This window comes from Drosophila albomicans, chromosome 2L (assembly GCF_009650485.2).
Source record: "Drosophila albomicans strain 15112-1751.03 chromosome 2L, ASM965048v2, whole genome shotgun sequence".
NCBI lineage: Eukaryota > Metazoa > Arthropoda > Insecta > Diptera > Drosophilidae > Drosophila > Drosophila albomicans.
The window spans coordinates 17,943,035-17,956,582 of record NC_047628.2 but is presented as its reverse complement, the minus strand read 5'-3'; the positions used below and the strand labels follow the sequence as shown (position 1 = coordinate 17,956,582).

At 47.8% G+C, this 13,548-nt stretch overlaps 3 protein-coding genes across 4 annotated transcripts; 1 reads left to right on the top strand and 2 right to left on the bottom strand.

Annotated features, from left to right (window-relative positions):
• Positions 1-187: 187 nt before the first annotated feature.
• Positions 188-10,099, bottom strand: LOC117565882 (multiple epidermal growth factor-like domains protein 8). Of its 2 annotated transcripts, XM_034245222.2 has the most exons (6): positions 9,421-10,099; positions 6,992-9,352; positions 5,538-6,818; positions 1,907-5,474; positions 597-1,826; positions 188-509 (listed from the first exon to the last, which is right to left on the bottom strand). In XM_034245222.2, exons 1-5 carry the CDS (start codon positions 9,880-9,882, stop codon positions 637-639), a joined length of 8,862 nt encoding a protein of 2,953 aa, XP_034101113.1. In that variant the 5' UTR covers positions 9,883-10,099; the 3' UTR covers positions 188-509; positions 597-636. The 2 variants fall into 2 exon arrangements, with proteins under 2 accessions (XP_034101113.1, XP_034101112.1); XM_034245221.2 differs by having other exon boundaries at positions 188-1,826.
• A 70-nt stretch (positions 10,100-10,169) lies between these two features.
• Positions 10,170-11,597, top strand: LOC117565885 (60S ribosomal protein L44). The gene is made up of 3 exons (XM_034245227.2): positions 10,170-10,281; positions 10,534-10,707; positions 11,324-11,597. The coding sequence occupies exons 1-3, from the start codon at positions 10,279-10,281 to the stop codon at positions 11,459-11,461; spliced, it is 315 nt and encodes a 104-aa protein (XP_034101118.1). The 5' UTR covers positions 10,170-10,278; the 3' UTR covers positions 11,462-11,597.
• Positions 11,594-12,309, bottom strand: LOC117565884 (WASH complex subunit 3). The gene is made up of 2 exons (XM_034245225.2): positions 11,793-12,309; positions 11,594-11,733 (listed from the first exon to the last, which is right to left on the bottom strand). Exons 1-2 carry the CDS (start codon positions 12,248-12,250, stop codon positions 11,694-11,696), a joined length of 498 nt encoding a protein of 165 aa, XP_034101116.1. The 5' UTR covers positions 12,251-12,309; the 3' UTR covers positions 11,594-11,693.
• Positions 12,310-13,548: the final 1,239 nt, after the last annotated feature.

The following is a 13,548-nucleotide window of genomic DNA, read 5'->3' as shown; positions in this document are numbered from 1 at the left end:
ATGCTTCCTTCCTTGTTTCTTTACTTTTGCCTTCGATAGCTGCCAAAAGTTGTTTGCGTATCCTTCCGGGGTTTTTTTTTTTTTTTTGATTTTGTCTTTTTTTTTTTGTTTTTTGCTATAAAATTGACCATACACATTTATGCTTATATCTTAGGCTTAAGAATAATATGTCAAATTCCATTTGTTGTTTTGCTTTGTATAAATTGTTCTTTTGTTTTTTTTAGTTTTTGTTCTTTGCAGCAATTTTGTTCTCACTTGGTTTAGGGTTAAATTGTCTTCAGATCTCTCTACGAAGTGTTTGTTATGTATGTAATAATGTAGTATGTATTTATGTATTACATATTTGCGTTAGCTAAACGTTTTATGTACAAAAATTGCCTAAACTATGTATACATTCGACACATTCGATAAGTATTGCCATACGAGCGGAATTCGTAATCCATTTCTTTGCTTTGTTTCTTAGTAGATCCTTCAAAGGGTCTATTGGGTTTTTATAAACTAAAAATTCACTAAAATTGTGCCGCATTCAAAGAGAGAAAGGATTTTAAGGGGACGGACTAAGGGAAGAGGGAACAACAGACATAAATAGCACTTACAATTTGCAACGGCGTCTCATTCCTCGAGGTTTCCCTCATCTTAGGCCTGATGATGTCGCTGCGCTGCGGCGCGCATAAAATGTCGTGCATTGAGCGGATACTGTCTGGGATACGAGATGAGTGTGGAGCCCAGTGCTATGCTTAGTGGTGCTTTGGACCGTCCCGGTAGACTGATAAACACTGTGCCCACTGCCGCCAGATTGTCGCAGGTGGGCTCAATGGCCACCAGCATGATCTCGGTGGCTTGCACATGACGTGAGCTTTCCCGGTTGCTGCTGCTGCTGTGATGTGACATCTGAGTTGCTTCGCCAGCATGTTCGCGGCCCTGCTGTTGCTGCAGGAGCAACGCTTGACGTGCACGTTGACGCATCGCACGAGTTGTCGTCGTCGATGTGGAGGCATGCGCCAATGGGCTGCTGTCCATATCCAGGCTAGCAGAGGCGAGAAAGATCTGCGCAAATGGTCGCTTAGCCAAGTGCAACATTTCCACGACGTGCTGACGACGCGCGCGTCTCAAATCCGCCGCCTGCTTCACCTTCCACACGATGACACAGAGGGCGAGGAATAGAAAGAAGCAGGAGAAGAACACGGAGAAGAACACAAACAGATCGATGTGCAGTTGATCCTGACGAAACACCACAGAGCCATAGCTCGGCTCGGGGCCCGCGCTAGCACGCAACGCAATAAAGAACCGAGTGGCGCTCAAGTTATGCGCATGCTGTGGCAACGTCAGCACCAAGCGATTCTTGAGGCCAAAGAGACGTAGCAAAGTGTTGCATTGATTCAGCGTAACGTGAGTGCTAAGATCCTTGGCATATTGATCCTGCACCACCAACGTGTGCACGCCATGGCTGCGACAATCGTGCAGATGCGGCACATAGAACTGTCCACCATCTCGGCCTCCGTTGCTGGCGCTGCTGCTACGTCGCTCCGGCCTAAACAGCTTTTCCAGCGTGACATTGTAGTGGCGTGGCAAAGCAATATTGAGCGGATGCTCCCGCTTGGTCTTCGGCACCCAGTTGTAGCGATTGTCCAGCAAGATCTCATGGAAGCCGTTCGTTTGATTCGTTTCCACTATGAAAGAGTCGTCCTGTGGCGACATAAACACATCGAGCTCGCCCTGCGTCACATCGATGATGATGCGTATGTCGACGTTCATGAAACGTGGCTGGATCACAAAGAAGACTGTCTGGCCAGGCTTCAACGCAGCCGGCTTTGACTTGCATTCCTCTGAGGAGGCGGAAGTAGTAATAGAAGAGATTCATTAAGTTTCGATAAGGTATTTTAAATAGAAATATCTTATCACTTACCTATTGGCTTGGCATCGAAGCACATTCGCGACTCCACGGTGATTTGCTTGTAGCACTGATGACCATCGGTGGGATTGCCCGCATACGAGTCGCGGCACTTGGAGCACTGCACACTCCAGCAGAGCTGCGCCGAATTCTTGCCACCGCCAGCAGTGCAGGTGGCATCGCTTTCCGTGTTGTTGGCGCAGTTACACTTCTCGCCTGTGACTGCGTCGCAGACATTGCCATGTCCATGGCACTGGCACGGTCGACAATGTTGCTGCAGATCCTCGCTGCCCCGGAAATAGCCCAGCAAACAGCTATCACAACGATCGCCAGCCGTGTGATTGCCACAACGCAGACAGGTGGCATTATGGGCGGGTCCCTCGGGTAAAATGCGTTCCAATTCCTGGCGCGTCATGTTGAAGACCGCCGGATCCGCATCGTAGGCTACACAGACATCCGAATGGCCATGGCAATACTCCAGGCAAGGTTGGCAGGCGTGACCCTCGCGAGGATTGCCCACGAACAGCGGCTGACACTTCTCACACTGCTCGCCCATCGTGTTGTTGTGACACTCCAGACAAATGTCCAGGCGGCTGCTCGACTCACAGTTCGAGTGTCCATTGCACAGACACTGAATGCTGCAGTTCTCGCCCACATAGCCAAAGTCGCACTTGCACTCGTTGGGACGCACACAGCTGCCGCGCACACAGCCCTGACTGCAGACGGGTAGACAGCTCTGCTGCTCCTCGCGATAGCCGGCGGCACAGACGCACTTGTAGCCCAGCGTGGGCGTGTCCAGGTCGATACACTGCTCGGAGATCGCATCACAATTGTGATGTCCATTCTCGCATTCATTCTCCGCCGGACACTGCACATAGTGCCAGCTAACGACATCGGCGTGTGTCAGCTGCGAATCGTTGCGCCAGCTGCTGTAGATCAGATCACACGTGGACCCCGACGGATACTCCTGACGATGTTCGAGTGCGCCCTCAGTGCAAATGCCGTCGCCATTGAAACCTTCGCGTGCACACCAACCGCAGTGTGCATGCTCCAAGCAGCTGGAGCACTGTGTGTACACATGACACGGCTCCGGACAACGTTCCTGTTCGCTGGACTCCAACACCAGACCGCAAACGCCGCCAGCGCAGAGCAGCGGTTGAGCCGCTGGCGAGATGCAAGCATTCAGCATCGTTGACCATTTGCAGTCGCCACTGCTGGCATCCTGGCCACTCTGCAGACAGCTGCTGCAATTGCTGTGCGTGTGACAAGCAGCGGGACACTGTTCCACCAGACGATAGGCATTCTTCTCCACCAGATCGTGAGCAATGCACTCCTCATGCCCCAGCTCAGTGCGCGCCCAGTGACAGAGCTGCGGAAGATACACCTGACGCATGCACGCCTCGCAGCCCAGCTGGTGGCACTGCGGCGCTGGACACTCATCAATCTCGCTGACGCTGCGCTCCTTCAGACACCAGCCGCTGCTGTGCAGGCACTCCTCGTTAGCGGACACACAGCGACCCCGAATACCGCACTGATCGCACCACTGGCACGCCGGCTGCGCCTCGTGATGAATAGGCCAGGCGGCCAAGCAGGCGCTGCAGCTGTGAAAGCTGGAGCAGTTGCGACTGGCGAGCCAAACATCATTGCAGGCGGGCCCGTTGTTGATGACCAGCGTGCCATTGTGATTGGCACACGGCGCACGTCCCTGGGTGAAGCAATGCGAGCTGTTGCTGTAGGTGCTGTGCACAGTGCAATAACTGCAGCCCATGTAATGGCGGCAAATCGATTTGCCACCGCTCCACAGCTGACACAAATCCTCGGGCAGATGAATGCGTGTCACATGACTTTGGGTGGCGCTGCCATCCCATCCGCCAATCACATAAATGCTGCCACTGTCCGCATCAATGGCCATGGCCTCCGCATAACTGGCCACCGGCAGTCGTCCAATCAGTTGCACATCGTCGGTGAGACGCACCCATTGATTGCAGGCATACACATAGGCCAAGAGCACATCTGTGGCATTATAGGGCGTTGTCCTGCCGCCATAAACGACCATGTAGTGCTCGGTGCTAACGGCGGAATGGAAGTAACGTCCACGCGGCAGCAGGGAAGCGGGAGAGTTCAGTTCACGGAATGTTGGCAGCTCCGACCAGCTGAGTTTAGTCAGCTCCAAGGAATAAAGTTTGTTCTGTGCTTTACCGCCCGCATAGCCGCCGAAAACATACACGCTATGCGTCTCCACATGATACACTGCGCTGTGTCCATAGAGCACCGGCAGACGAGCTCCCATCGCCGTCAACTGTTGCCAACGACCCGCGTCCAGATTGAATTCCCACAGCTCCAGAGCACGCGACTTGTTCAGACTGAGGCCGCCAATCAGCAGCAGCGCTTCATGCTCCTGATAGCGCACCTGGCAGAGCGTATGCCCCGCCAGCGCTGGCGGCGCCTCCTGCTGCTGCTGCTCCTCTAGCTCGATTTGACTCCAGCGTTGATTCTGTATGGAGAATTGCCAGAAATCCGCCAGTAAACGTGAATTGGCGCCCAGGCCGCCGTAGATGTAAATGATTTGTTTCTTCACATAGATTTCAGCTGCATGAAAGTAGCGTCCCAGTGGCATGCGATCCTCGGGCGTCGAAGACTCTACGGTAACCTGCAACCAAGTGCCGTTCTTGGTGTCGAATTGCCGAAAATCATTGAGTGGCCCGTGACTCGGAGAATAGCCGCCAAACATCCACAAAGAACCGCGACGATCCGCATTTACCGAGTGCCCAAAACGTGGTATTGTCTTTCTTAAATGTTCCAACGCTTCGCTGAGTAGTTGTGTGTTAAACAGCTCGGTTAACACCAAATGATTCCGCTGCACTAGCGTGCCACAATCGGCACCCGCATAGCTGGCATTACTGCAGATACAACGTCCATATTCTGTGTCACAATAGCCCTGCAACCGCTTCGCATGGCAATTGCTGGGACAGATCTCCACTTCACAGCGTGCACCGACATAGCCAGCGGGACACACACAACGCTGTTGTGCATCACAGATGTGCGGATGCAGACAACTGCCAGCCACACAATTCATCACCGAGTACAGAGCATTGAAGCCAAAGTGTCGCCGCTCGCTGCCCTGTTTATAGTAGACGGTGACATGCGAAGAGCGTGCCTCGATGATCCTTGCAGCGCTGTACGGTTCACAGACGACGGCAAGCAGTTGATTTTGTTGGGCAGCGCCTGTTAGATCCGGCAGACTGTCATAAATGTAAACGGCATTCTCATCACAGTCCATCACCAGCGAGTTCCATTGAAACTCGAGTTGCAACAGCGATTTATCAGCCTGCAGCGTCTTTGGCTGCAATATCCAGAGACATTCGCGCACCTCCAGACTGGCGCCCCACGGTGAGCGATAGGATTGATACGATCCGATGGCGCTGCGTCCGATGCTCGTGAGAATGCCACGCGATTCGCACTGATAGTAACACTGGCCGCCATCACGTGGATTGCCGTAGTAACCAGGCGCGCAAACATCACACTTGAGTCCCTGCGTATTGTCCTTGCAGAAGCATTCGCCGTGGCTCACATTGCAGATGCCCTGCACAAGGAAGAGGAACGATTTATTAGAATATTTATTTAACTGCTTTGGCGTCCCACTTACCAAATCCTGATTGCCATGGCCATTGCACTCACAGGGATGACAACCAACGGCCGCTGTGGCATTGCCATAGCTGCCCTGGCGACATCGCTCGCAGCGTTCGCCCTCGGTCCACGACTGGCACTGATCGCACTTGCCCAGCCGCTCTGTGCAGGTGGAATGATTGTTGCAGCCACAACTGATGCCACAATCGCTGCCCGTCCAGCCCAGATCACACTTGCAACTGTAATCCGGTGCATTGGAGCAATAACCATTCTGACACGTCTCGTAGCAGGTGCGCTCGCACTTGTTGCGACCGTCGCCATGGTAACCACGCCGGCAATGACAGTTGTAGCTGCCCTGAGTGTTGGTGCACTTGGCCTCCTTGTGGCAATCATGCAAACCCAGTCCACACTCATCCACATCCGGACACTGGGCATAAGCCCACTCAGCATCGTGCTGTGTGCTGCTGTTCAAGGCCAGCGAACAATTGCCGGCGCTGTAGCTAAAGTCGCCCTGCATACAGATGCCCTCGATGGGATTGTCGCGATCAAAGCACCAGCCACAACTCAACGTTCGCAGGCAGGCGGTGCAGTTGCGATGGCGCTCACAGGATTTGCATTGTTGCAGCGCACGCGGCTCATCGGAGTGCATAATCAATGATGTCATCTGAGAAGGGGATGCACCTGCGGTTGCTCCAGCGATCCCGGGTGTCGTGCCCACCTTGTCGATCCATTCCCGGCACATGCCAAACTGATACTCGCTGGTGTAGACGGCAAAGCTAAAGCATTGCGCACTCGCCTCGCACCACACACAACGTCCCCGCTCGCCCAGACACTGATCACACCCGCGACGCTCTCGACATGGGCGTGGACACTGTCCCAGCGCACGTACGCTGCTGTTTGATTTGCCTATACGGCCACAACGTGCATCATCCAGCCACCATTCACATTCGCTGTTGCCAGGCGTTGAGACGCAAGCCTCGCAGCTCACATAGTTGGAGCAGTTGGCACACTGACTGGGCTGGCTGATCAAATAGGCCCAATGGTTGTCCTCGGGTGCCACGCACACTTCGCTCTCGTTCACCGACTTGAGATGGCATTTGCCGGTGAGTGGACACCAGGAGCAGGAGGCATCTGTGAGGCAGTGCAAGCAGTTGGAGTATTGATTGCAATCGCCGGAATAGTAGGGTTCCAGATATTCGAAGGTGAAAGCATTCAGCTGGCCATTGTGCAAATGCTGCAGCTCCATCTTCGTCTTCTGGTAAATGTTGTAAATATTATTCTGACCGATGCGACGACGGGCCTATAAGGAATTGAATAAAAATATATATAGTAGGACTACATAATAATATAAAATTATATAAATTCAGAGACTGTGAATATGGACGAAGAACTATACAACTACATAATAAGAAATGAAAATTCGAATTTGGTGTTATTTTTGTTATAATATGAATATAATATATATATACTCACCTGGAAATCGATGAGAAATGGCTGCTCGGTGCTTGGCAGTTGCACATTGCTGCAGTACGATTGATTCGAGCTCTGACTGGTCACGTTCTCCAGCGTATCAAGATTCGTGCCAAGTCCAGCACGCAGCACTGCCGATGAATAGCTGCTGCAGACCTGAATGGCCGAATTATTTCCATTGCTGGTGCTCCACTGCTGCTGCGGACGCACAAAACCGAGTAATCTGGCGAGCATTTCGCCCTCCTGACGCTGCTCGAAATACGCAGCAGGTGGCGGCGAAGAAAAGTCCACCATGGTGGCATTGACAATGCCCACATAATCGGGCATTGTATAGTTGACAGGATAATTGTACTTAATGTAGGTTAAGCCAGGACGTCGATCATTCCTTGTGCACATCTCAGGCTCACGAATCTCGGTCCCCTGTTCTCCCCACCAGCCAGCGCTTTCGCCACAGATGCCATAGTTGTCGTCGCGATGATGACAGCGTGCATTCTGCACACACCACGTGCATTCGTTTAAGCCCAGCTTGCTGGCCACCGAAAATGCGGCAGCGGCGCTGTTGCCACCTCCCCACGAGGTGCCATGCACCAGACACGCATGGCAATCCCCCAGCGAGGGGCAGATGCCCGGACAGCGTGTAGTCTGCAGATTTGTAGTGCAATTGGCGCCAATGGTGCGTCCATAGCAACTGCTGTCCGCCGAGCACCAGCCACACTCCGGATTCGACAAGCACGCGGTGTGAGATCCATGCAAGCGACACGACATCTCAGGATTGTGATTGTAGAGTGTATTCTCCACACGCAGCACCTGGGGCAGTTCGTAGGCGAAGAGATCGGCATTCACATTGCCATGATAGCCGCCCACAATGAGCAGCGTGTGATTGCGACGTAGTGCAGCCGCCTGAGCGAAGACGCCCTGCGTTTTCGGGTACAAGCTGTCGTCGGCAGTGACCACCTGATTGATCCAGATGTGACAACTTAAATGATACCAATACATCTGATTATCATAGCAGATTTCATCCTTGTTATGACGATGCGTGTAGCCGCCAAAGACAATCATATAGTTGCCCGATATGGTGGCAGTGTGAAAGGCGCGTTCTCGTGGAATGTTTGTGTCGCGCAGTGCGGTGCGTGGATAAAGGATCTCTGTCCAATGCAGCTGATCCAATTGAAAGGCAAAAATGCGATCGGATAGCTTGGAGAAGCGTGCCAAGCTGGTCATAATGCCGCCAAACACAATCAACGAATTGGTGGCGCTGTAGTAAACCGTTGAGTGTGCCGCCAGACGCACGTCCAGCGTTTTGCCTCCACGTGGCTGAACCAGCTGCCACTGCGAGTCCTCGCTAAGTGGTAATGGTATGCGATAAATGCTGGAGGAGAATTCTCCAGTTTCCACGCTGCCGCCAAACAAATACAAGTGTCCAGCAGCTGTGGTTAGCGTGTGCCTTGCCAATGCTGGCGGTTGCAGCTGTGATCTAATAGCCATTTGCTTCCATTTGCCACCCGTCTCGACTGTATTATATTGCCAGAGATCACTGTAGAAGCTACCATTAGCATGTTTGCCGCCATAGATTACAAATCCGCCGGGAACAACATCTGCCGCATGACCATAACGTCCATGCGGCTTATGATCGGTGACCTCTTCGAGTATATCCTCCAGATACTCGGAGAGTTCCTCGTCCGTTGAATTCGCATTAACTGTGGTCAGCGGCAGCGAGGAGCGTGTGCGTCGCTGATGCAGATTCGATTCAGCCAGCGTATAGAGTATGTTGCGGAAGAAGCTCACATCGCTGGTCAGACCCCACAGCTTGGCCTCATCCTCGTTCTTGTGCTGCAGCACCGCTTTCAACAGCGTATGGTCAATCTTCTGCGGATGATAAAAGTGCCTCCTGCTCTGCAGCGGTATATTCCATTCATCCACCCATTGGCTGGTGCGAAAACGATAGATTTGCAGCGTATTGATCACATTATTCAAATCATAGCCACCGAACACAAATAGCGAATCCTCGTCCTCAATGTAGACGGCGGTGTGAGCAGCTCTCGGTGTCATGCCCTCGGCATCGGTTGCTAGCCAACGCCAGCTGCTCCCTGTTGGATTGTCGCTGAGATCGCACAGACGTCCACTGTAGCCTGGCGAGCAATGACAAATGCTTTTCTGGCATTTGCCGCGTCCCTGTTGCTCGCCGCATTTCTGTGGGCACGCCTCGTCCTCGCAGTCGGGCCCCACCCACTCGCCATGGCAGACACACTGGTCGCCCACGCATTTGCCATGATTGTGGCAATTGTTGAGGCAATTTGATATGTAATAGGAAGCACGAAAACCATCAAGCACATAGTTTGTATCGCTGTACATCAGTATCAACATCTGCAAAAGAATCAATTAGTAATCTAATATATGGGATTGATTATAAGAGGGGAGAGGTGTCTACTTACACTACCGCTGCGTGCCACCAAACGCTGGGGTTGTGTGCGTCCACTGAAGCTGCCCAAGAGCGTTGAATTGAAGGAGTCTCCATCGTATACATAAATGTAATCATAGGAACACTCGGTGCCCATGCTATGGAATGTTAGCGTAATGAATTGACTATCATTTTTCGCTTTGATCAGCCATTCACAATGCGAATCCTGTGTATAATTATAACCGGTTGGACCATCGCTAATTTCACCATACGGATCGGTGAAAACTTTGCGACTTCGATCGCATGGCGCTGTTGTTGTTGATGATGTTACTGTTATTTGTTGCGACGGTTGCGGCAAATGTAAGCTGCTGATAATGATAATCCAAAATGTCAAGGTTGGTAGCAGCAGTGCGTACATTCTTTGCATTTTAATTACAGTCGTCGTCGTCGTCGTTGCTGTTGTCGTTGTCGTCGCGACGTCGTCGCCCAATCTCATTTTTATGCAAATTGCAATATCACACTACAACACCTCTCTTAGTTTTAATGTATTTCGGTTTCTTCTGCATGTTCATCCAGCCTTTGTTCATTGCACACACAACATGGGCGCGCACGGCCGTTGGAGTAGCAAACTCTCGTCTGTGCGCTGAAAAATTATTATTTCTCCAGCCAGCCTGTTTTTTTATTTGTGCGGAATTTTTTTGTTTAATTTTACTAACTAGTGATGGGGAGGCCACCTATATCGTACCTTCATATGAATACGCGCGAATGGCAAAAATATCGATATCCCAAACAAATCTCACTTTACAACACTGGCAACTTGGCAGTCACAGCGCCAAAAGTATATTTTGCACATCTCTAATTCCGTCTTTTTGGGTCTTCTTTCCTATTCAAGATGGTAGGTGTTGGAGCGGGCTTTAGCGAAAATCGTAAAACATCCGCGTCAATAATTACTAAAATGTTGTAAAAGTGTTCGAATCTTATACAATAAAGTGTTGTTTGTGATTTCAATACGATATTTCAAGAATGTGCGTACTTTAAATGCATATTATTTGCCCAACAAGATTTTCTCAAGCGGCTTGCACAAACAATTCTCCCAATTGGCGCAAACAAACATTATAGTAATGACTTGTGGTTTTGTTTCTTATAGGTGAACGTACCTAAGCAACGTCGCACACTGTGCAAGAAATGCAAGTGCCACAAGCTGCACAAAGTGACGCAGTACAAGAAGTCCAAGGAGCGCAAAGGCGCTCAGGGCAGACGTCGTTACGACAGGAAACAGCAAGGTTTTGGTGGTCAAACTAAGCCCATCTTCAGGAAGAAGGTAAGCACAATGAAAACGGATATTAACTCACAAATCAAATTGGCGCTGTTTATAACAGTCCACTTACCAATTGTGATTATTTTGGTTAATCGGTCATCTTAGTGCTGTTTCTCAAGCAGCGGTACCGTTTTACAAATGGCGTACTTAATGAACCGACTAACTTCTACCATTTTCATATATGTTCATAAGATTGGCGCTAGAGTAGACCGAATAGTCCAACCAAACTAACATGGCTATTTTGGGTGGACAATCAGCGCAAGATTAATATCTAGTTTTAGCTGCTTCGGTGTGGCATATTTAAATGCAGCAGTATTGCCTCTTCAGTGGCATATTTAATGATCCGACAGCTTTTCACATTTCATCAAACTAAGAAATAAAATGGCACTTCGTAGAACTAAATTGCCTTGAACAAATATTCGGCTTTTTGGTGGGAAAAAAACTGTGCAAAAGTAATGTTAACAACTGTGTCTGTGCAGCCCCTAAAAAGGCAAATGGACGCTAAGATTTTATTGGTATTCCAGATAACCGACAGTTGCAAACAAAAATATCAAGTTATTAATATGTAAGATAAGAATTTGATAACAAGTATTAATATCCATTTTCTTTTACTTTATAGGCTAAGACTACCAAAAAGATTGTGCTGCGTATGGAGTGCACCGAATGCAAGTTCCGCAAGCAGACTCCTCTGAAGCGTTGCAAGCACTTCGAGTTGGGTGGTGACAAGAAGCGCAAGGGACAGATGATTCAGTTCTAAGCTGCCCGTTGATCACAAAGATGACCCGCTCTTTTCTATACAGAAGTGTTTTTAAGTTGTTTACATGGACTGCTTTTGTTACATGCCAAATGAGGTGTGCAACAAGTGGGAAATAAAACAAATTTGTAGACGTAAATTTAAGCAAATGTGTGTTTAATTTTAAAGTGTAGCATTTACAAATGCTATATCACAAGATCACAAGATATTTGAACTTTTCCAAGCTTCTTTTTTCCTACTCGGCGATGCCATCAATGAGAATTTCATCGGGGTTACTGCAAAACAAGATTTAATTACAAGAATGTTAGATTTGTTGTACGTTTAGCTTACTCACTCTAGCATTTGTGGTTGCAGACCCTCTGAGAGCATTTTTTGTTTTACGGCAGGCGCTGGCACGCCCACATGCAGCATTTTGAAGAACTTCTTGTAACGAACATCTTCGCATGCCCGCACGCCTTTTATGGGCTCCTCTTCAACTTCCTCTGGTGGCGTCTCGACGGCATCTTCTAAGGGTGCATCTACAACAGCTGTCGTAGCGCTTATGGCAGTGCCCTCATCTTTATCCAAGGGAATGGAAGCCAGCTTTGCTTCTAGTATAATTAAGGCAGCTTCGGTGCGCTGTAGTTGACGCTCCAATTGCACAAATTTGGTCTCGCAATTTAACGCGAACTCGTTGAGAAAAGTGCATGTACTTATTAGAAAATGATTAACAAAAGCTAATATACGCTTTTGATTTAGCGGTGGTATTTGTGTCTTGTCCACATCCCCTTTAAACTTTGAGCTTGCTTCCATTATGTTTATTATTAAAGAATTAACTAATTATAGAGGTAGAGGCACATTGAAAAATACCAAAAAACATTGTGGTAAATTTTAGTGTTTTATACTATATACGGCTTGACTCATCGATGTTGCCTCATTGCAGCTCGATTGTCGCCAATATCGAAAAGCTACCCTGAATAATTTTATAAAAGTTAAAAAAGTAACGATTTTTTGCTTTTAAATATTTTATTTATTTGGTTTTATTATATCTTAACATGAATTGTGTGGAGTTTTTATGCTTTCTTTTATTTTCTTGTTTTGTTTCTTGTTAAAGTATTCTGTACGATTTCTCAATTTATTATAAAAGTATGTATATATATATATATATATTTCAGTTAATATGCATGAAATTTGTTTCTCAATTTCTATATGTATAAACTTATGTGCTGGGGCTGGGATCTTGCCTATATACTCAAATCTACAATGAACGTTTTTCGACTTAATTTTAAACTTGTTATTTTTTATTTATTTTTATAATGCGCATAAGGTTAGTCGTTTTTGTCGATTTCTTGTGCGCTTTAATATTTAAATTGTTTTTTATTCTTATTTGTTTGTATGTTTGCGTGAAAATTATAAAATATAGATACACGTGTATACAAATTGTATTTATGGTCTTTCCTTGTAGAACGAAACGCATGCGTGTTTATTGCTGCTGTGTTTTGTTGTTGAAGTATTATGGCAGTGGATCTTCGAACGGTACAAAAATAAGAATCATGAATGTATCTCTATCGTTTGACCTTTTTAAGCCCCTTCAGGGGTATGTTAGCTTTTTCTTTAAATGATGAAATTAACTAAAAATGCTGCCAGCAGCGAAATTGTTTTGTTGTGAAATGAAAAGGCAACAAAGGCATTTTATAAACTGGAATATTTTGGTTCTGATTTTCAGATGATTTTTGGATCCGTTGCAAACAAGAGCCAGCTGGTCTACAACGTTTTCAAATATATTATGAGTTTAATGCTTTCTGTAATTTGTTTTCTCCAACTATGTATTTTATTGCATTCGCAATGTGAAATGGAGTGGAGGAATTTGTCTTGGTGTTTAAAAATCTCTCAAGGCCAAATGTGACACAGTTTCATTTTGTAAAACTTTATTTAAAATAAAAATACATGGTAATAAAAAAATCAAAAATGTACAATTAAAATTAAAAATCAATAGATTTATGTATTATGTATGTATAATATGCGCATCACTGCATCAATCGTTTGTAAATTTTTTTTTGTTTTGTGTTGTATATAATTTACCATCATTAGTAGTAGCTTTATCATAATCG

Excerpts from the sequence above, each read along its gene's own strand:
- LOC117565882 (XM_034245221.2), bottom strand. The coding sequence starts at position 9,882 with ATGAGATTGGGCGACGACGTCGCGACGACAACGACAACAGCAACGACG. Across the intron at positions 6,819-6,991 it reads CATTTCTCATCGATTTCCAG|GCCCGTCGTCGCATCGGTCA; the intron begins GTGAGTATATAT and ends AATTCCTTATAG. Across the intron at positions 5,475-5,537 it reads GCCATGGCAATCAGGATTTG|GGCATCTGCAATGTGAGCCA; the intron begins GTAAGTGGGACG and ends TTCCTTGTGCAG.
- LOC117565885 (XM_034245227.2), top strand. Across the intron at positions 10,708-11,323 it reads AGCCCATCTTCAGGAAGAAG|GCTAAGACTACCAAAAAGAT; the intron begins GTAAGCACAATG and ends TTTACTTTATAG.
- LOC117565884 (XM_034245225.2), bottom strand. The coding sequence starts at position 12,250 with ATGGAAGCAAGCTCAAAGTTTAAAGGGGATGTGGACAAGACACAAATA. Across the intron at positions 11,734-11,792 it reads CTGCAACCACAAATGCTAGA|TAACCCCGATGAAATTCTCA; the intron begins GTGAGTAAGCTA and ends CTTGTTTTGCAG.